We start from the raw sequence: 19,807 nt of genomic DNA, 5'->3' as shown, positions 1-19,807 counted from the left end.
AAAAAAAAAAAAAAAAAAAGATACATCATGTTGAGGTAAAAGACCTTCCTTAATTTGGCCATCTCCTTTTTATTTCTTTAGACACCGTTTCCAACATTTCATTTTGGCACATGAATCTGTGAGGAAGTCTCTGAGCATTTTCTTTCCCCTTTAGACTGTCTCCTTAGAAGAGAATTCTGTGTGGCACATTACTGGCTAAAGAGCATCCTTTAAATAATTTTCAAACATTTTGCCGAGTAGCTTTCCAGTAGTTTATGTCTTTCTCAGCTGCTACAGAAATAAGAGTTTGTCCAAGGTCCCTTAAAACTAAATACATATGCACATCTTTAGGTTGTTTTTTTTTTTTTTTTAGTTACAGTGATTGCTTTTGTAGGCATTTATAAAAAATCTGGGAACTTGCTGTAATTTACCTTGTAACAAAGGGACAGACTAGTATCTTACTGGGTTAAAGCAAGTGTGCAGGACTCTGCTTTACTTCTATTGAGTTCACAGGTATTCATGGAGCCTGCAGTGGAAATCCACAGCTGAGGGTGGTTTTCCAAAAGGAGTTTTTTCCTCTTTAGGTTAGATCTTCCCTTTCCTGCATTTTCCTGTCAAGAAACTGAAGTGGAAATTACCCTTAAAAAGCCCCACCAGCTGGGTTGAGTCAGAATCATGTCTTTTTCTGTTGAAATCTATTCCTTGTGTTAGAGACTATAATTCTAAAATTAGCATCAAGCTAATTTAAAGCAACAGAGTTGCTTGGAATGAACATGTCTGCTTTGTCATCACTTTATCTTTCAGATTATTCCCAGATGTGGTGAGTTTATGACTTAGGCAGTGGTATAGGAAACAACCAGGGCTCTGGTTCTAGCAGCCCTTCATTTGCCCTGGGCATTTGCTGGGTATTGTTTAATAGGATTTAAGTGTGCATTTCCCCTCCTCCTTATCTGTTCTCTCACCTTGGCCTCCCAAAGTGCTGGAATTATATGAGTGAGCCACCGCACCCAGCATGGTTTACATTTTTTAAGAATGTGGAAAATGTTTTTTCCCAAATCATGAAGTTCCAGTTGGAGTAATGCATCGTCAAATTGAAACCTCATGGTGTTAGTCATTGTGGCAGGGTATGACCAGAACTTGCTGAGGGGCTAGCCTGGGTGGTGCAGGTTGTTGTGGTGGCTAATTCAGGCACAGCACTGTCTGTACAGTCTCCCACTTTCTCTCTTTCAAAAAAAAATTAATTATTTAATTTAAAAAAATTTTAGAGGCAGCATGTCCTGTATGTTGCCCAGGCTGGATACCAGCTCCAGGACTCAAGCAGTCTTCCTACCTTAGCCTCTTGAGGAGCTGAGACTACAGGCAAGCACCACTGTGTCCACTTCCCACCCGCTCTTTGACTGATGAGGCCAGGGGTCTGAAAGTCTGAAGAGTAGAACAAGCTGACTGGCCCCAGCCCCTGGGGTCATGCCTTAGTGTGTTTGGGGCAGCTCTTAGTACAGGGTTCTAACCAGAGGAATGATGGGAGCCCCACAGACATCTCCCAATACCCAAGTCATTGTGAATGTTTATGGAACAGCCCCTTCTAGCCTTCACAGGAGTAACAAGCCCTTGCATCTGCAGGCCACTGTATGACTTTAAAAGACTTCAGTTTTTCTTTAATAATACTTCAAGATAGAGAGGGAAAGGGGTGCTAGCTACTTTTTACACATGTGGGGACATTAAAGCTCAGAGTAGTTTCATAGCTTAATCTGGGTCAGAGTAAGTCAGTAGTGAACCTAAAACTAGAATGTGTCTATGTCTTATGTTTTTAAGGTGAGTGCACTTTGTGGCACAGGTGTTGTATATAAGTATGACACCTCGAAATATTGCCATTGGGACTGTTTAAAAATCAGGGTTCTCTAAACATCTGGCAGGAACATTTTTTTCATTATCTTGAGGTTCGGGTGGCTGCTGGGGACATGGGGTGATATCTAGGGAACCCTCCCAGTTACAGAGAGCGGCGGGAGACCCTCCTGCTGATCTAACCAAACCTTTGTCATCTGAATGTGAATTACATAGTAGCATGAATCCGGTGGTGTGGTTTTAGGAAGTACTTGGATAAGGCATTAAATCAAATCAACTAACTTTTCTTGTTTTTTCAGTCTTTTTTTTTTTTTAATCGGAGTCTCACTCTGATGCCTAGGCTAGAGTGCCATGGTATTCTTACGGGCCACCACAGCCTCAACCTGCTGGGGTCAGTTGATCCTTCTGCCTCAGCCTTCCAAGCAGCTGGAACTACAGGAGTGTGCCACCATGCCTGGCTAATTTTTTGATTTATTGTAGAAACGAGGTCTCATCAGGTTGCCCATACTGGTCTCAGGCAATCCTCTCACCTCCACCTCCCAAAATGCTGGGATTACAGGCATGAGCTAGGCACCTGACTTCAGTCTTTTTTATTAACCAAAGGACAAAGTGTCAGTTTGGTGCTAGCATATTTTTAATCTCCAGCATTTTATAATCTCCACTTTTAACTAAGAGACCTAGTCTCAGCAGCCTTCAGGCCAAACTGTGATAGTATTACTTTGTTTTCATTGTATTCACCTTTTTTGTTGTTATCAGGATCTCACTCTGTTGTCTAGGCTGGAGTGAAGTGGCAAAATCACAGCTCATTGCTGCTTCTACCTCCTGGACTCAGGCAATCCTTCCACCTCAGCCTCCTGAATAGCTGGGACTATAGGCACATGCTCCACTAATTTTATTGTAGAGACTAGGTCTTGCTATGTTCCCTAGGCTTGTCATGAACCCTTGGGTTCATAATTTGTATCTTTTATTTTAAATTGGTTGTCTGAAGTGAATATTAAATGAAATAAACAGTAGCCCAGATGGTTTTGGAAATGGCAGAACTGGCAGAGGAGCTAAGGAAGACAAGGTCAAGGAGACCCTGTGGTGGAGGTAGCCTGGGTCAAGCCAAATGAAGCAGATGGCACTGATTACTAATGCCAGGAGGCTTGAGAAGGACGTGTGCTGTGCTGAGGGATGGGCTGATTTGAGCAGGGAGGGGCAGTGGTTGGTCTGGATCTAAGCAGTCACAAGGGTTATGGTGTTTCTTTTTCCCTCCTTCCAGAAACGGGCCTGAGTTTGAAGCTAGGATACGACAGAACGAGATCAACAACCCCAAGTTCAACTTTCTGAACCCCAATGATCCTTACCATGCCTACTACCGCCACAAGGTCAGCGAGTTCAAGGAGGGGAAGGCTCAGGAACCCTCAGCTGCCATCCCCAAGGTCATGCAGCAGCAGCAGCAGGCCACCCAACAGCAGCTGCCCCAGAAGGTTTGGAGCCCAGCCCCTCCCCTCAATTCCCCAGGGCCGAGGGGGAGGCAAGACAGGGAGTGGGTACATAATTAACTACTGTCCAAACCTCACAGCCACCCAGGGGGACAAGTGAGGTTGTTACCCCATTGGTCACAGGGCAGACACTAAGCTTCAGACAGCGAAGTATGATGGCAGTTGGCATTTCCTGAGCACTACCTGTCAAGCTCTGTGCTTAGTTCTTTAGGAGCCTTGTCTCATTGACTCTTCACAGAGGCTGCATGAGGAGGCCAGTAGAGTGAACATTTTACAGATGAGGAATCTGAAGTTTGGAGGAAATGTGATTAAGCCAAGGTCTTGATCATGGTGTAAAAGCAGTGCTGTGGTGTGTAAAGGACTTTCTTTCTGGGTGTGCTAAAGAATGCATTGTGGCCTGTGGGCCTCTTCTTGTGTCATCCCTTCCCTTCTGTCTCATCTTCCCAGGGCCTGTCTGTCTGGCCTGCCCCAATTCCACCCTCCCTGAGCTGAGGCCCAGCACTAGGGAGTCTTAGGGTTGTGAATGAAGACAGACTGACACATTTTGCCTCCCGTGTAAACCTGGACTGGTCCCTTCACCTTGGTGCAACTGTAGTGGAAAAGTTAGTCCTCTGTTTGGTAGTAGGATGTAAAAGCTGAAGTCAGGTTCTAAGGCCTTGCATTGCAATACTACTTCTAAGGTCTCGGGCTGTTTCTTTATCTATAAAAAAGATAAACAGTACCTGTTCTGTCTACCGTGTGGTTCATTTGAAAGTCATGGAAATAGTTTGTACAGTGGGTTTCTCTGCACACATGTAGGCCTTACTACCTTTCCATCCCCCTTGGGTGGGATTGTATTCCTGTTGGGTCTTCTGCCACCTAGTTTTTGCCCTTGATTTCAAGGCGGGAGTGAGATACAGAGGGGCATGAATCTCATTCAAAGCTGTTCAGGGACTTGACGCCATACTTGGCTGGGAAATGGATGCTCTTGTGAGGTAGGGTTCTTTCACACCATATGTGTATGTTAATTAACAGAAGCATAGAGGTCCACAGCCATCCTGCCTAAGGGTACATTCCTACACCCTCTCTTGAACCTGTCCACCCTGTGCATCTTGCCTTACATTCCCTCTGCATCTTAGGTCCAAGCCCAGGTGATTCAAGAGACCATCGTGCCCAAAGAGCCCCCTCCTGAATTTGAGTTCATTGCTGACCCGCCATCCATCTCAGCCTTTGACCTGGACGTGGTGAAGCTGACGGCTCAGTTTGTGGCCAGGAATGGCCGCCAGTTTTTGACTCAGCTGATGCAGAAAGAGCAGCGCAACTACCAGTTTGATTTTCTCCGTCCACAGCATAGCCTCTTCAACTACTTCACTAAGCTGGTGGAACAGTATACCAAGGTGCCTGGGCAGGGTAGGGGCTGGGCTACTGGGTGCAGGGAAGGAAAACATTTTACTACTGCCACTGTCTACAAGGGTGCTACTTCTCTGTGGGGCTGCTGAGCAAATGTTATGAAGTGCAGTTTAATGTATAATCCTGATTTCTATCCAGTTACTTCTTTAAATGCAACACGGGCTACTTGTTTCTGTTTCTTTGTTTTTTTCCTTTCTTTTTCTTTCGGTTTTTTTTTTGAGTTGGAGTCTCACTCTGTTGCCTGGGCTGGAGTGCAGTGGTATGTCACGGCCACCCCAGCAGTGACCCACAGGGCTCAGGCAGTCCTTCCGCCTCTGCCTTTCAAACAGCCAGAACTACAGGCGCATGCTGTCACACTCAGCTAATTTTTTGATTTATTGTAGAGATGAGGCCTAGCCAAGTTGCCCAGGCTGTTCTCAAACCTATGAGCTCAGGCAGTCCCTTCACCTTGGCCTCCCAAAGTGCTGGTGTATTCGACTTGAGCCACCACACTGACCTCCTTGTTTCTAAAGAGAAATTAAACACATGATTGTTAACTACCATTAGGTGATTGCCTGCTATGTGTCAAAGCTAAGTGGTGCCAGCTGCTTTTAAGTATGTTTCCTTTTTAATTGCCTAGTATGTGACCTGAGAAGAAGCAAGCCTTTAAGAATTACCTCGTATTACCTAATTTAGTCCTCACCAGAACCCATGAGGTATGTAGTTTTTTCCCCATTTTTCAGCTGAAATAGGCTGAGAGGTAAAGTCAAGTACTCAAGTCTGTCAGCTAGTAAGTAGCTCTACTAAGATTTAAACTATATTTGACTCTAAAACTTTTGTTCTTCACCCTACAACATATCTTTTTTTTTTTTTTTTGAGTTGAAGTCTCACTCTGTCATCCAGACTGGAGTGCAGTGGCCACTCCCGGCCACCGCAGCCTCGACCTGCTGGGTTCCAGCGATCCTTTCGCCTCAGCCTTCTGAGTAGCTGGAATTACAGGCATGCGCTACCATGCCCGGCTAATTTTTTGATTTTATTGTAGAGATGAGGTCTCGCCTGCCCAGGCGGGTCTTGAACCCGTGGGCTCGAGCAATCCACTCACCTCAGCCTCCCAAAGACGCAGGATTACAGGTTGAGCCACCGAGCCCGGCTGACAACATATCTTAAATTAGAAATATCATTTGAGTACACATTGAACACTTTAATGTGATATAAGTCAATATAACTAACATTATTAAGAACTTACGTATGCAGCATCTTCTCATCTAATCTCTAATAGCTTATGATGAGGTAGCCACTATTATTATGCTCACTTTTCCAAAGGGAAAACTGAGGCACACTAGATCATACAGCTGGGAGGTTGCAGAGTTGGGCCTTGAGCTTTTACTTCGGACTCGAAGATCTTAATTACCATGTGACATAGCTGCAATCAAGAATCTGGACAAGCCGGGCTCGGTGGCTCAGCCTGTAATCCCGCGCTTTGGGAGGCAGAGGTGAGTGGATTGCCTGAGCCGGTGGGTTTGAGACCCGCCTGGGCAACTTGGCGAGACCTCATCTCTACAATAAATTAAAAAAAAATCAGCCGGGCATGGTAGCGTGCACCTGTAGTTCCAGCTACTTGAAAGACTGAGGCGGAAGGATCGCCGGAGCCCAACAGGTCGAGGCTGCGGTGGCCAGGAGCGTGCCACTGCACTCCAGTCTGGGCAACAGAGTGAGACTCCAACTCAAAAAAAAAAAAGAATCTGGACAAGTCACTACTGTTATTTAAAATAATCAGATCATTAATTTATTGGAAAGCGTACTGATAGAGATTTGCCTGTGGCATGTCTTTCTTGCTACACATATCATGGAGGTTGTGTTTTCCTTCCCTTTTCAGTGGGATGGTCTGTACATTTCTTGATATCTAGAAGCAACACATTAAAGATCTGACTTGAAAAGACGTAAGGATTTTCTCTAACTTCATTCATTCACAGTATATAAAAGAGACAATTATAGGCTGAGCATGGTGGCTCACCCTTTGATCCCAGCACTTTGGGAGGCCAGGGTGAGACAATTGCCTAAATCCATGGGTTTGAGACCAGCTTAGGCAAATTGGCAAGACCTCATCTCTACAATAAATCAAAAAATTAGCTGGGAGTGGTGGCGCATGCCTGTAGTTCCAAATACTTGGAAGGCTGAGGCAGAAGGATTACCTGAGCCCAGCAGGTCGAGGCTATGGTGGCCGTGGGCGTACCACTGCACTCCAGCTTTGGCGGCTCGAAAAGAAAGAATTGTAAGTATGTAAATGTTTAGAAATGACCAAATCCAGAAGCTAATACAGTAACTAAAACAATCATTGAAAGCCCAGGGCCGAAGGGTTGCTATTATAAGTACATAGTATCAATTTTAGGTGAGCCTTGAGTTAATTTCTTCCAGTGGACTGCTTCTTGGGTTAAAGATTTTAGATCTCTTTTTATTCTGTTATTTTATTGTTTTTTCTCTTTCAGAACTTTGGTGTTGGTATTTACTGTTCTAACTTGAGGTCACTGGTGCCTGTAACCATGCTCTATGATCAGATCCTTGGGATAGAAGTACAAGGGGATCAGGGTAGTGCTGAGCCGGTTTGCCAGTGACAGTAGATACTGTTGTGGCACTTGGAATGACTGGCTATTTAAAACAATGGCAGCATTCCTTCTCTCAGTAAATGTACATTGTCAGACATTATTCAGAGTGCTGGATCTAAACAGAAGACAGAAATCCCTCTTTTCGTGGAGTTTCTAGTCTAGTGGGGAGGAGACCAGTGCAATGTCATCTTATGTCAGATGATGCTGAATACTATGGAAAAAAGCAGGGGGTGGAAATATAGGGAGGTGTGGCAGGTAGGCTGCTGTTTTGAGTAGGATAGTCAGGGAAGGCCTTAGTAGTATTTTCTATTTTTTTTAACTTGGAGTTTCAGTGTGTCACCCAGGCTGGAGTGCAATGGCACACTCAAGGCCACCGCAGCCTTGATCCGCTGGGTTCGTGCTATCCTTCCACCTCAGCCTTCCAAGTAGCTGGAACTACAGGCACATGCCACCACGCCCAGCTGATTTTTTGATTTATTGTAGAGATGAGGTCTCACCAAGTTATCCATGCTGTCTTGAACCCATGGGCTTGGCAAAGTGTTGGGATTATAGTCATGAACCACTGTGCCTGGTCTGAGTAGTATTTTCAGAAGGATAGGCACATATTAGTCTCATGAAAGCAGCCATCACATATTGACCATGTGTGGATAATCTACCAGTGCTTTACGTACTTCCCCCAATTCTTCAAGCAACCTTCTAAAATTATTGGTGCTACCATTTGATAGAAGAAAACCAGGTTACTGGAGTTAAGTAACTTGCCCAGAGTCCCGTAGCCAAGTGTAGCTGGGATTGAGATTCAGAATCCCATTCTCTCTCTTCTGTGCCTTACCACAGGCCCTGGAAGACTGCCTCTCTGTCCTGTGTTGTGCTACACTGATAGTTGCTTTAACTCTTTGTTTCAGATCTTGATTCCACCCAAAGGCTTGTTTGCAAAGCTCAAGAAAGAGGCTGAAAACCCCCGAGAAGTTTTGGATCAGGTAAACTGAATAGGATTTCTTGCAACCAGTTGTTGATGGTGCAAGTTCTCCTTTGTGTGTTCTGTTTTGTGTTTGGAAACAGTCTCTCAGGCAGTACCTTGTTATGTTCCAGGCACAGGAATGGTGGGAAGAAAGGTCTTGTGGGCTACAAAAGCCAAAGAAACCTGGATTCCCTAAACTTTTCAACATACTGCTACTTTCTTCTTTGCTCTCAGCTTCAGTAGGTCTTCTCTTTTCCACTCTAGCTAGAAGGCCATCTCCTGAGCTTGTCCTCTGCTGATAGATGCTTTTGAAGCTCCCAGATTTTCAGAGTTAGAATGTATATTAATGCTAGCTGGTTTGGGGCTCTACGTGAAGGCTTTTGTTTCTCAGGCTGTCAGACTGCTGCTTCTCTTGAGGACAGTAGGTGGTCATGCACACTTCCTGGAGGATTTTGCTACTCTGAGCCCCTTGCCAACATAAGCAGAAAACTTTGAGGTTATAATATAATAGTTGCCTTTGGGGACCAGATGGAGGGTGGAATTTTCATCCTATTCAAACTATTGGCCTGACTGAAACTGGGTACAAATACCATAGTTTGCTCTAGGAAGCAAACTGTGGGCAGAATATTATCCTCTTTTGAAGGAGGTACTGGCTTTGGTGAGTGCCCTGGAAGGGATAGCCTCATCAGGAGCAAATCCTGATTCAGCTTGGCACCTGGCTTTTTCCCATCCCTGCAGGTGTGTTACCGGGTAGAATGGGCCAAGTTCCAGGAGCGTGAGAGAAAGAAAGAAGAGGAGGAGAAGGAGAAGGAGCGGGTGGCCTATGCTCAGATCGACTGGCATGATTTTGTGGTGGTAGAAACAGTAGACTTCCAACCCAATGAGCAAGGTAGGTCTGTAGAAGAGGACCTCCAGATGAGGAGCCAGGAACTCTGAGCCTTCCCAGGAGACCTTGTACAAGTGTTCCCAAGGCACAACAGAATCTCAGTGTCTCTTTTCTCTTTCCTCCCTTAAGATTTCAGTTCTGGCTGGGCTCAGTGACTTAGCCTGTAATCCCACACTTTGGGAGGCCGAGGTGAGTGGATTGCCTGAACCCATGGGTTCAAGACCCGCCTGGGCAACTTGGCGAGACCTCATCTCTACAATAAATCAAAAAATTAGCCGGGCGTGGTAGTGCATGCCTGTAGTTGCTTTTGAAGCTCCCAGATATTCAGAGTTAGAAGTTATATTGATGCTAGCTGGTTTGGGGGTCTACGTGAAGGCTTTTGTTTCTCAGGCTGTCAGACTGCTGGTTCTCTTGAGGACTGCCTGTACTTGGAAGGCTGAGGCGGAAGGATCGCCGGAGCCAAGCAGGTCAAGGCTGCAGTGGCCGGGAGTGGCCACTGCACTCCAGTCTGGGCGACAGAGTGAGACTCCAACTCAAAAAAAAAAAAAAAAAAAAAAGATTTCAGTTCTACAGCTTTGTCCCAGTTAAATCCAAATCACCAGATACTTTCTGTGTCAGACCCTGGGTGGGCCTCTGGAGATAGGAAGAGAAATCAGACACAGCCTCAGTCCTTGGAGAGTTCATGCAGACAGGGCAAATAGATGGGTCTTTGATAGAGAATACCTTTGCCTCTGCCTCACCCTCTGCCAGGAAACTTCCCTCCCCCTACCACACCGGAAGAGCTGGGGGCTCGAATCCTCATTCAAGAGCGCTATGAGAAGTTTGGGGAGAGCGAGGAGGTTGAGATGGAGGTTGAGTCTGATGAGGAGGATGAGAAGCAGGAGAAAGCAGAGGAGCCTCCTTCCCAGCTGGACCAGGACACGCAAGTGCAAGACATGGATGAGGTAAGGTCCTGGATGGGCCTGTGGGATGACCTTTTTCCTGGAGCCCCAGGAGATCGGGGTGTGTTCCACAAGAGTCAGAGATCTAACTCTCTTCTGAGCTTTGAAAGATGAGTCCTGAACAAGGCTGTATAGCTGCCCAAGCCCAGGCAGCACAAGCCTCTTTCCAGCTCTGGCAACAAAGATTCATTCACAGGCAGTGATCTAAAAGCTGTACTGGCCTCGTTCTGCGGCCTTACCCTTGGCCCAGATGCTTTGCTCCCGTTGCCCCATGCCAGCCCTCAGTTAGGGAGCTCTGCATCATCCTATGCATTTTGAGTTCCTAGTCAGGCCCCAGGCTCCCAGAGCTTTTCTAAATGTAGCCTCTCAGACATCCCTTCCCCCTTCCTCTCAGACATCCCTTCCCCCTTCAAGCCAGGCCTCCAAGCAGGCATAGAGTCTCTAGGGCCAAGCCGTTCTTCCCCCCTTGGAAAAAATTTGTGCACAGCTTGAGAAGAAAGGCTCCTGTGTCTGTGGGAATTGACTTCTTCTCTCCCTCCCAGCATTGCTCTGTGAGTGGCTACCATTGAGTGCTGACTTGCTCCCCCGTTTCTCCCCCCAGCATGTTAAATGCCCTTGGCCTCTTGGGACTGCCTGGTGCCAGCTGCTGGAAATGCCTGGGAGGAGTTAGCACCATGGCCTCCAGCGTTCCCATTCATGCTTTGAGGAAGCAGCTTGGCCTAATGCCGACTGACCTCGACTGCCCTGGGAGGCTTAGCACATGGATGCTGGCTGGCAGAGGCCACGGCTCCATGCCACCCTGAGAGTTGCCAGGGCTTAGCTGCAGGGAGGTAACCTCTTGTCCCCTCTCTGGGTCCTGCCACTGCTTTGCTTTTCAGGGTTCAGATGATGAAGAAGAAGGGCAGAAAGTGCCTCCACCCCCAGAGACACCTATGCCTCCGCCTCTGCCCCCGACTCCGGACCAAGTTATTGTCCGCAAGGACTATGATCCCAAAGGTAGAGTCTGCTTCCCAGCCCTTGGGCTGCCCAGAAAGGTCCTTCCTGCCTGCCTTGTATGTTCCTCAGACCTGTCTGTTTCTAGGAGAACTTGAGGCAGCTTGTTGTGAAAACACTGATAGCCCTTCTACTATAGGCGTCATGGTGGGGAGCAGGGTCTAGTCATCCCTGGTGTCCTACTGCCTTGCACAATGCTAGGTACAGGGATGACACTGAGTGGATGTGTCTTGAATGAGTGATGTATGAATGAAGTACCACCCTCTTAACCCAGGCTGCCACCCAAAGTTCTTACTCAGATATCTCTGTTGCCTTTTAGCTTCTAAGCCCCTGCCTCCAGCCCCTGCTCCAGATGAATATCTTGTGTCCCCTATTACGGGAGAGAAGATCCCTGCCAGCAAAATGCAGGAACACATGCGCATTGGACTTCTTGATCCTCGCTGGCTGGAGCAGCGAGATCGCTCCATCCGTGAGAAGCAGAGTGATGATGAGGTGTACGCACCAGGTGAGATGGGGGTTTCAGGAGAGTCTTATATTTTCTCTAAGAAACATAGAAAGCGATAGTTGAGGTCAACCAAAGCTTTTGAGGATGGATGCAGCCTATGATGTTACAAAAGAACTCCCCATTTCCAAAAGGACGCCCCATAGGGATTCTCCAGAGGCAGGCTCTGATGTAGATGACATGTTCTTTTTGACATCCCAGAACAAGATCTAGTTATAGCTGGGAGGGGTGTTTGTTCCTTTATCTGTCTTAGAATTAGGGCACTAGCCAGGCTCGGTGGCTCAGCCTGTAATCCTGCGCCTTTGGGAGGCTGAGGTAAGTGGATTGCCTGAGCCCACAGGTTCGAGACCCACCTGGGGCAGCGAGACCTCATCTCTACAGTAAATCAAAAAATCAGCTGGGCGTGGTAGCGCATGCCTGTAATTCCGGCTACTCGGAAGGCTGAGGCGGAAGGATCGCCGGAGCCCAGTAGGTTGAGGCTGCGGTGGCCGGGAGCAGCCACTGCGCTCCAGAGCGCTCCAGTCTGGGCGACAGAGTGAGACTCCAACTCAAAACAAAACAAAAAAAAGAATTAGGGCACTGATGGCTGGTATACCCTCAGCTTCTTGGACTGTAACACAGTGGTTCTGTTGCTGCTGTGTGAGAAGCAACATGGTACTGAAGGAATTATACCAGAGATGGGAGACTGGGCTTCTAGTCTTGACTCTGCCATTTACCATTTGTGCAGCCTCTCTGCACAGTTGCCCTCTCTGGCCCACTGTCCTTTTATAAGTCAGAGAGATTGGACAAGCACTGGGTTTATAAGCTTAGTGTCAGTTGGATCCTTTTCCCAGGCTCAGAAAAAGAGTGCTATGTTGGGGCCCAGAGTCACCCTCATTCCATGGAACCAGCCTGCACCCTGTACACAGGAAAGTTTCTGCCTTGTTAGAAGGCAACTGGTTTAGTTTCTCTTTCTGTCCTCTGCCTTCATTCTCTGACTGTACAGGTCTGGATATTGAGAGCAGCTTGAAGCAGTTGGCCGAGCGTCGTACCGACATCTTTGGTGTAGAAGAAACAGCCATTGGTAAGAAGATTGGTGAGGAGGAGATCCAGAAGCCAGAGGAAAAGGTATGGCTAAAGTGGATTCTAGTGCCTTCTCTGCCCTCAGTCTTCCACACTTAGGCTTAGTTCCAGGAGCCCTAATAAACTGGTTTTCCTTTCTCTTGCAGGTGACCTGGGATGGCCACTCAGGTAGCATGGCCCGAACCCAGCAAGCTGCCCAGGCCAACATCACCCTCCAAGAGCAGATCGAGGCCATCCACAAGGCCAAGGGCCTGGTGCCAGAAGATGACACCAAAGAGAAGATTGGTCCCAGCAAGCCCAATGAAATTCCCCAGCAGCCACCACCTCCATCTTCTGCCACCAATATCCCCAGCTCGGCCCCACCCATTACCTCAGTGCCCCGACCACCTGCAGTAAGCCAGCAGCCCACCCTGTGACTTTTTAAAAGCTTGGTTCTTGGGGTTAGACACTATTGACTGAGAAGGGCAACAGTTGCCTTATATCATGGCCTGAGTGCTAAGTGGGTCAAGATGAAAGGGAGAAAACCATTTAAATGGTAGTGGAAACCTCTAGCCTGACCTGTCTGTGGAGGAGGATTGAAATAGGGAGGGAGACGAGTGACAACTGTGAGAAGCCAGTTTATGACAGAGAAGGGCTGTAGGGCTTAGATGAGGCCTGCTAGCCCATCTCCAGGAGGCTGAGTCAAGGTCAGCCTCTTTAGTGGTTCTCAGTGTTTACCACGAGCAGCTGGTTGAGTCAGACACAGTGTGAGGCATCTCAGCCCCAGGTGGCTAAGTTGGAACTGTCCAGGCCCTGTCCTCAGAGCTGCAAGTGGCCATTGCCAGCTGTGTGTACTCTTGGAGTCCAACTTTGGCTTCCTATGACCTGTGGGTTACTTTCCCCCAACAGATGCCACCTCCTGTCCGTACTACAGTTGTGTCTGCAGTGCCTGTCATGCCCCGGCCCCCAATGGCATCTGTGGTCCGGCTGCCCCCAGGCTCAGTGATCGCCCCTATGCCGCCCATAATCCACGCGCCCAGGATCAATGTGGTGCCGATGCCTCCTTCTGCTCCTCCTATCATGGCACCTCGCCCACCCCCCATGATTGTGCCAACAGGTCAGTTTCTCTCACGTCACTTTCCAAGCAGTTGTGTCAGGGACCACAGGCCAAGGTGCACTGTCAGCAGAGCAGTGGCTGGTGGTAGTGTGTCTGGCCCAGAGGAGAACCCTGGCTTCCCATGTGAAAGATCCCCAAGCTTAGAACTGGGAGTCACAGCTCTTGGAGATAGGAGGATGAAATGGCATAGCTGATTTCTATGCACCCAGGGGCCAGGCTTCTGACAGACTCAGTGGTCTGACAGGTGCTTATTGTTGGCTGGCATCTGCCCAGCCTGTCAGTCCTACCTCTTCTCTAGCCTCCTCCTGCCCAGTTTGGGCAGTCTGCCAGGAAACCTGCTGGCTACCAGTCTCAGCAAGGAGTAGATCTTCACATCTCCAACTGGGGGAAACCTTTGCAATCTCCCTTCTCAATTTCTCACCATCCCTGAATCCTGGACCTCTTCTGCCCATTCATCGGGCTGCTTATTCCTGTCTTTGCAGCCTTTGTGCCTGCTCCACCTGTGGCACCCGTCCCAGCTCCAGCCCCAATGCCTCCTGTCCACCCCCCACCTCCCATGGAAGATGAACCTGCCTCCAAAAAACTGAAAACAGAGGACAGCCTCATGCCCGAGGAGGAGTTTCTGCGCAGGAACAAGGTATGAGATCCCAGAGTGCTGCCTGTGGCCTGGAGTGTCCAGTCCCACCCCAGGCTGATTCTATTCCACTCCCACAGTTTTGGCTTCTGGGGTCTAGGTCAGCCATGGAGGCTTCTGAGTGCATGCCAAATGTGAGGGAGACGAGCAATGATCGTAGTAGTGGTATTTCCCCCCTGATGTGGACCCTAATAGAGGCTAGCAGGAAAACCCAGCTACAGGAGTAGCAGGACTTGGGTGTGAGAGGGACCCTGGACATCTGGAGGAAACCCTGGGCACAGTTTTTAAATTTAGTGTGACCTTCCTCCTCTGCTTCAGTCGTCAGGAGTTCTGCCTACTTTGATGGGATTCGGTGGTGTGGGAATAAGGGGAGGTGGTAACCTTGGCACTGCTTATCTCTAGGGAAATCGGTAGGCTCCACTGAGGAGGCAGAAACAGCCCCAGCTCCCCCAGTGTATTTGACCAATCCTTTTCTTGTTTCTTTTCTAATAATAGTTTTATATCTTGAACACTTACTCAAGTACCAGGATAGAGCTAGGCACTTTTCTGTTTATTGCTCACAAAAGTTGTGGTCAACTCTGTCTTACAGATAATGTCATTGATCCTCAGAGAGACCTATTTAGTTGGATACCCAGGTCTTCTATCCAACAGGTCATATTCTTTTTCTTTGTGGTTCTTGGAGTTTGCAAAGCATTTTCACCTAAGTTCTTAACTTTAGCTCCAGACTTATTAGGTGGCAAGACATGGATTATTTTAAAGAAAAGAAACTAGATCTTGAAAAGGGAGCGAGACTTGTGCAACATCCCAAGTGGTATCAGTTATGAATCGGGGGCCAGAATCCAGGAGCCCAGATGGACAGGTGACATTATCCAGACTGGCCCAGAGACAGCAGAACATAGTTCCTGATTGACTCAGGGCTCCTTGGGCATAATGACCACCTCCTGTTTTTCAGGGTCCAGTGTCCATCAAAGTCCAGGTGCCCAACATGCAGGATAAGACAGAATGGAAACTGAATGGACAGGTGCTGGTCTTCACACTCCCACTCACAGACCAGGTATGAGTTGCTGCCACACACTGGCATCAGGTGCACGGGAGCCAAAAGGTCAGGGAACAGTTTCCTCCATCTGACCTTAGTAAGGGGGTGAGTGACCTCTCCTTGGTCCCACAGGTCTCTGTCATTAAGGTGAAGATTCATGAAGCTACAGGCATGCCTGCAGGGAAACAGAAGCTGCAGTATGAGGTGAGTCAGAGTGTCCACAGTCCTGCTCCTTGGGCCCCAGCACCTCTGCCATCGCAGAAGTTAAGACCCCTATGGAAACACAAAAGGGAGTGGAGAGAGATCTGGGTTTGGCCATCTGTGTCCATCCTAAAAGTGATGAGGCTTGCTAGGAGTGCTGGGATAGGTGAGTCCAACAGTGTGAGGCTCTGGCAAGGTCATGGTTCAGTCTATGTGGGGTCCAGAAAATTCCTTGGATAAGACTTGGGAGTGCTCTGGTGGGTTTCTGACCCAGTGGTGCAGCTATCCTAGCTAGTATGATCTCAGGCAGCCTGGCTTTGTGCATGGACATGGTAGTCCAGCCTAACTTGATGCCTGCCAGGTCACATCAAGGTGATATGTTCTTCTTTGGACTTTAACACTTTGGGATGCCAAGGCAGGAGGATCGCTGGCACTCAGAAGTTCAAGTCCAGCCTGGGCAACATAAAAAGACCTTGCTCTTAAAAAAATTAAATTATCTGGGCATGGTGGCATGTGCCTATAATCCCAGTTTACTTGGGAGGCTAAGTCAGGAGATTGCTTGAGCACAGGAGCTGGATGCTACAGTGAGCCATAATCATGTCACTGCACTCCAGCCTGGGTGACAGAGTGAGAACTCAACTCAAAACAAAAATCCCCACTGTATACCTCAGTTATCTCTCTTTTTTTTTTTTTTTTGAGTTGGAGTCTCACTCTGTCACCCAGACTGGAGTGCAGTGGCCGCTCCTAGCTACCGCAGCCTTGACCTGCTGGGCTCCGGCGATCCTTCCGCCTCAGCGTTCCAAATAGCTGGAACTACACGCCCGGCTAATTTTTGATTTTATTGGAGAGATGAGGTCTTGCCAAGTTGCCCAGGCAGGTCTCGAACCCGCGGGCTCAGGCAATCCACTCACCTCTACCTCCCAAAGGTGCGGGATTATAGGCTGAGCCACCAAGCCTGGCAAGTTATCTCTTCTGTTAACACATTCGCGACCACTGATGTGAATTTACCTCATCGTAGAAGACGGTATTTTGGGGGTTTATATTCCAAATAAAAATACAAAGTACGGAATACTAGTTGGAGTGGTATCTGAGGCGAATACTGGATATGTCTGCAGCTTTCAGCTGTATTGTGGAAAAGGCAACAATTTAGAAAAGACCATTTCACTTGTGCTTAACGACAGAAGTTTGTGGCAACCAACTTCAGTTGTTTTTTTTTTTTAACCTGTTCTCAGTATTAGGAAAGTAAATTTGCCAGTCGCGAATGTGTAAAGTAAGGCTATCGGACCTGATGGTCTCTAAAGCCTTTGTGATTTGAGAGTCAGAGCTCCATGGAGTTGGTCAGGGCCGGCTTTTTGAGTTTTGAGTTGAATAGTGGGGAAGAAGGAAAGAGTGGGAGAATGAGAGCCCTTTAATTCCCCACCCCACCCCAACCTCTTCTCAAGCTATTACATTTGCTAAGTCCAGAGTATGAATGACCTAAATTCAGAGTTTAGAGGCTGCAGTGGTCAGGTTGACCTACACTAAGGCACTCTGTTTTCCAGGGCATCTTCATCAAGGATTCCAACTCACTGGCTTACTACAACATGGCCAATGGTGCCATCATCCACCTGGCCCTCAAGGAGAGAGGCGGGAGGAAGAAGTAGAAGAGAGGAACCTACTTTCAGGTCCCGGCCATTTTTGCCTATCCTGTCCCCCGCCCCAGACCTAGAAGGCCGACCTGGGGCCTGCATATTTGTCTTCCTCTTACTCAGTTTGAGAATTCAAATTGTCCTATTCATTTCCCCCATCCCTTTCCCACATTTGTAAGAGTAGCAGTAGCTACTCTCTAGAATCTCTTTGTATTAGGGTCTTGATTTGAGGGTATTCATTTCTTTGGGTAGTACATTAGGACTGAGAGCACGGGGATGTCCTGCAGAATAGTTGTATCGGCCAAGTGGTTGTTGTCATTAATCATTTTGTATCTTGTCATGATGGGCTGTCTAATAAACCTCTTGGACCATTCTTGTGAAATCAATATAATAAGACTTGTCCCTTGGCCACTTGTGCCCTGATCCGACTTGAGGCCATGATAACACTACACAGTGCTGTGTGGCTTCTCTTATCTGAGAAATCGTGGGGTTTGTAACCAAATTCTTAATGCCATCATGTATTTTATGTATTAGAATTTTAATTCTTAAACATTGTAAAAGCATTACATTTGTATTGCCCTTTTAAAGCATTAGATCCTCTAGAAGGCTAGTCCATATATTTAACAGGTAAATACAGGAAACCTTTAGCATGCCAGGCACCACATAAGAACAAGAATGAATGGAGCAATTCCTGGGTCAGCGTGCAGCCAGGATGTGCACCTGAGACTCAAACGTAGTGGGGTGTCCTGCACGCCTGTAATCACCCATCACCTGATGGGCTTTGTGGGCCTGGGTGAGCGCCTCACCAATGTACGGATCTGAGAAGTTTCTTTAAAAAACATCTATTTAATAAATACTTTTTTTTTTTTTTTTTTTGCGTTGAAGTCACTCTGTCGCCCAGACTGGAGTGCAGTGGCACGCTCCCGGCCGCTGCAGCCTCGACCTGCTGGGCTCCGGCGATCCTTCCCCCTCAACCTTCCAAGTAGCTGGAACTACAGGTGCACACTACCACGCCCGGCTAATTTTTTTATTTATTGTAGAGATGAGGTCTCGCCAAGTTGCCCAGGTGGGTCTTGAACCCCGCGGGCTCAGGCAATCCACTCACCTCAGCCTCCCAAAGCGCGGGATTACAGGCTGAGCTACTGAGCCCGGCTTATTTAATAAATAATGTTGTCATGGTCATACACTATTCCAAGGACTTTATAAAGTTTAATTTACTCCTTACTGTTTTAACCACTTTATCAGTTCTTTCTTTTTAACTCTTAATTTTTTTATTTTAAAGATGTGGGGTACAGTTCAGGGTTAGGTATACAAATGTTCATTTTGCAGGTACCCCTGTTGATGAGGTGTGCCCCCCCTTCCCCAGGCAGATTCCCACTACTGCCGATCTTACCTCCCTGCACCCCTGCAGTTTCCCACTACTAAAAATATGGAATGCTTCATGAATTTGCGTGTCATCCTTGCACAGGGGCCATGCTAATCTTCTCTATCGTTCCAATTTTAGTATATGTGCTGCCAAAGCAAGCACTACTTTATCAGTTCTAGCTTATGTAATCTTCATGTAAGTATTCCTATTTAATGCTTGGGTAAACTGAGGCACAGGGAGGGTGAGCTGCGTGCCCACAGTCACACAGTACTAAGGTGAAAAGAGAATGTGTGTAAAACACTTGTCACAGTCCTAGTCCCTGAGTAAGGGCCAGACACAGACTGTTGCTTTTGGAATTGAGTTATCTTGGGGAGATAGGCCCTGCTGTTGGTGTTCAGAGGGAAAAAAGTGAGAGCCTGTTGATAACAGTTGCCTGGTTTTAAAGCTAAAGCTGATTTCATTCTGAAGATCTCACGGGTGTAATCCCTGAGAATTCCCATTGCCTTTTATTTGTAACCCTTCTATTAGATGCTCCTAACTATCCCAATCAGGTTGTCTCCAGGGCTCAGAGGGGTGAGACCATTCTCAGAGTCACAGAACCAATTTTCAAGTCATCACCCTACCCCTGCCTCTCCCCTTCAGCCATGCTCAAAGCCCCCAACTCCAAAACTAGGGCTCAGGCAGCACATCTGCAGTGCCACTTTTATGGTTTCATTACAGGTTGCTGGATCCCTCACATTTTTAACTTGGTTGATGGGATGTCCTTCCTCCTGTCTGATATTTGCCTCTAGCCTGGTTGCTGGAAGTTTGCCTCAGAGCCAGAACTGAAATTTGACTTGCTGAAATTTGGCTTCCTGAAGTGGGCCTCATGGTTTGGCTGCCTAAAGTGAACTTTTCCATCGTCAACAAACACCAGACATTTCTGAGTACCACCTGGGTCTCATTTCAAGAGGAAAGGGTGCCAGGAGGAGGCACACATTCCAAATTCTTTATTTCTGGGAGTTGGAGTCAGGGCACAGTGTCAGGGCACTTGCCTTCACAGACTGGCAGACCCTACAGGGCCTCCGTGTCTGAGGCTGTGATTGGAGGCCAGGAATGCTGCTGGGTGGAATGTGAGTGAATGGGTCCTTTGAGTTGCCCTCTGGGGAGCGAACCCAGTTTCCCAGAGCTCCTGAATGAACATCTGTCCTGGCTCGCTCAGTCGCAGAAGGTTCATTGACCTTGAGTC

The 19,807-nt window shown here is 47.7% G+C and overlaps 1 protein-coding gene across 1 annotated transcript in view; it reads left to right on the top strand.

Moving 5' to 3' along the window:
- The window catches only part of SF3A1 (splicing factor 3a subunit 1), a 22,669-nt gene extending 5,074 nt beyond the window's left edge, over positions 1-17,595 (top strand). The window contains exons 3-16 of the mRNA XM_008056171.2: positions 3,083-3,290; positions 4,424-4,681; positions 8,179-8,253; positions 8,973-9,123; positions 9,871-10,064; positions 10,940-11,057; positions 11,374-11,559; positions 12,542-12,663; positions 12,765-13,010; positions 13,507-13,714; positions 14,197-14,351; positions 15,301-15,402; positions 15,517-15,588; positions 17,127-17,595. Of these exons, the coding sequence (XP_008054362.1) occupies positions 3,083-3,290; positions 4,424-4,681; positions 8,179-8,253; positions 8,973-9,123; positions 9,871-10,064; positions 10,940-11,057; positions 11,374-11,559; positions 12,542-12,663; positions 12,765-13,010; positions 13,507-13,714; positions 14,197-14,351; positions 15,301-15,402; positions 15,517-15,588; positions 17,127-17,228 (2,197 nt within the window). The 3' untranslated portion in view covers positions 17,229-17,595. The remainder of the gene's footprint in view (positions 1-3,082; positions 3,291-4,423; positions 4,682-8,178; positions 8,254-8,972; positions 9,124-9,870; positions 10,065-10,939; positions 11,058-11,373; positions 11,560-12,541; positions 12,664-12,764; positions 13,011-13,506; positions 13,715-14,196; positions 14,352-15,300; positions 15,403-15,516; positions 15,589-17,126) is intronic.
- Positions 17,596-19,807: the final 2,212 nt, after the last annotated feature.

Source organism: Carlito syrichta, unplaced genomic scaffold (assembly GCF_000164805.1).
Source record: "Carlito syrichta isolate Samal-C Ts95f unplaced genomic scaffold, Tarsius_syrichta-2.0.1 Scaffold302276, whole genome shotgun sequence".
In the NCBI taxonomy this organism is placed as follows: domain Eukaryota; kingdom Metazoa; phylum Chordata; class Mammalia; order Primates; family Tarsiidae; genus Carlito; species Carlito syrichta.
This window is presented reverse-complemented; position numbering and strand designations above follow the sequence as displayed.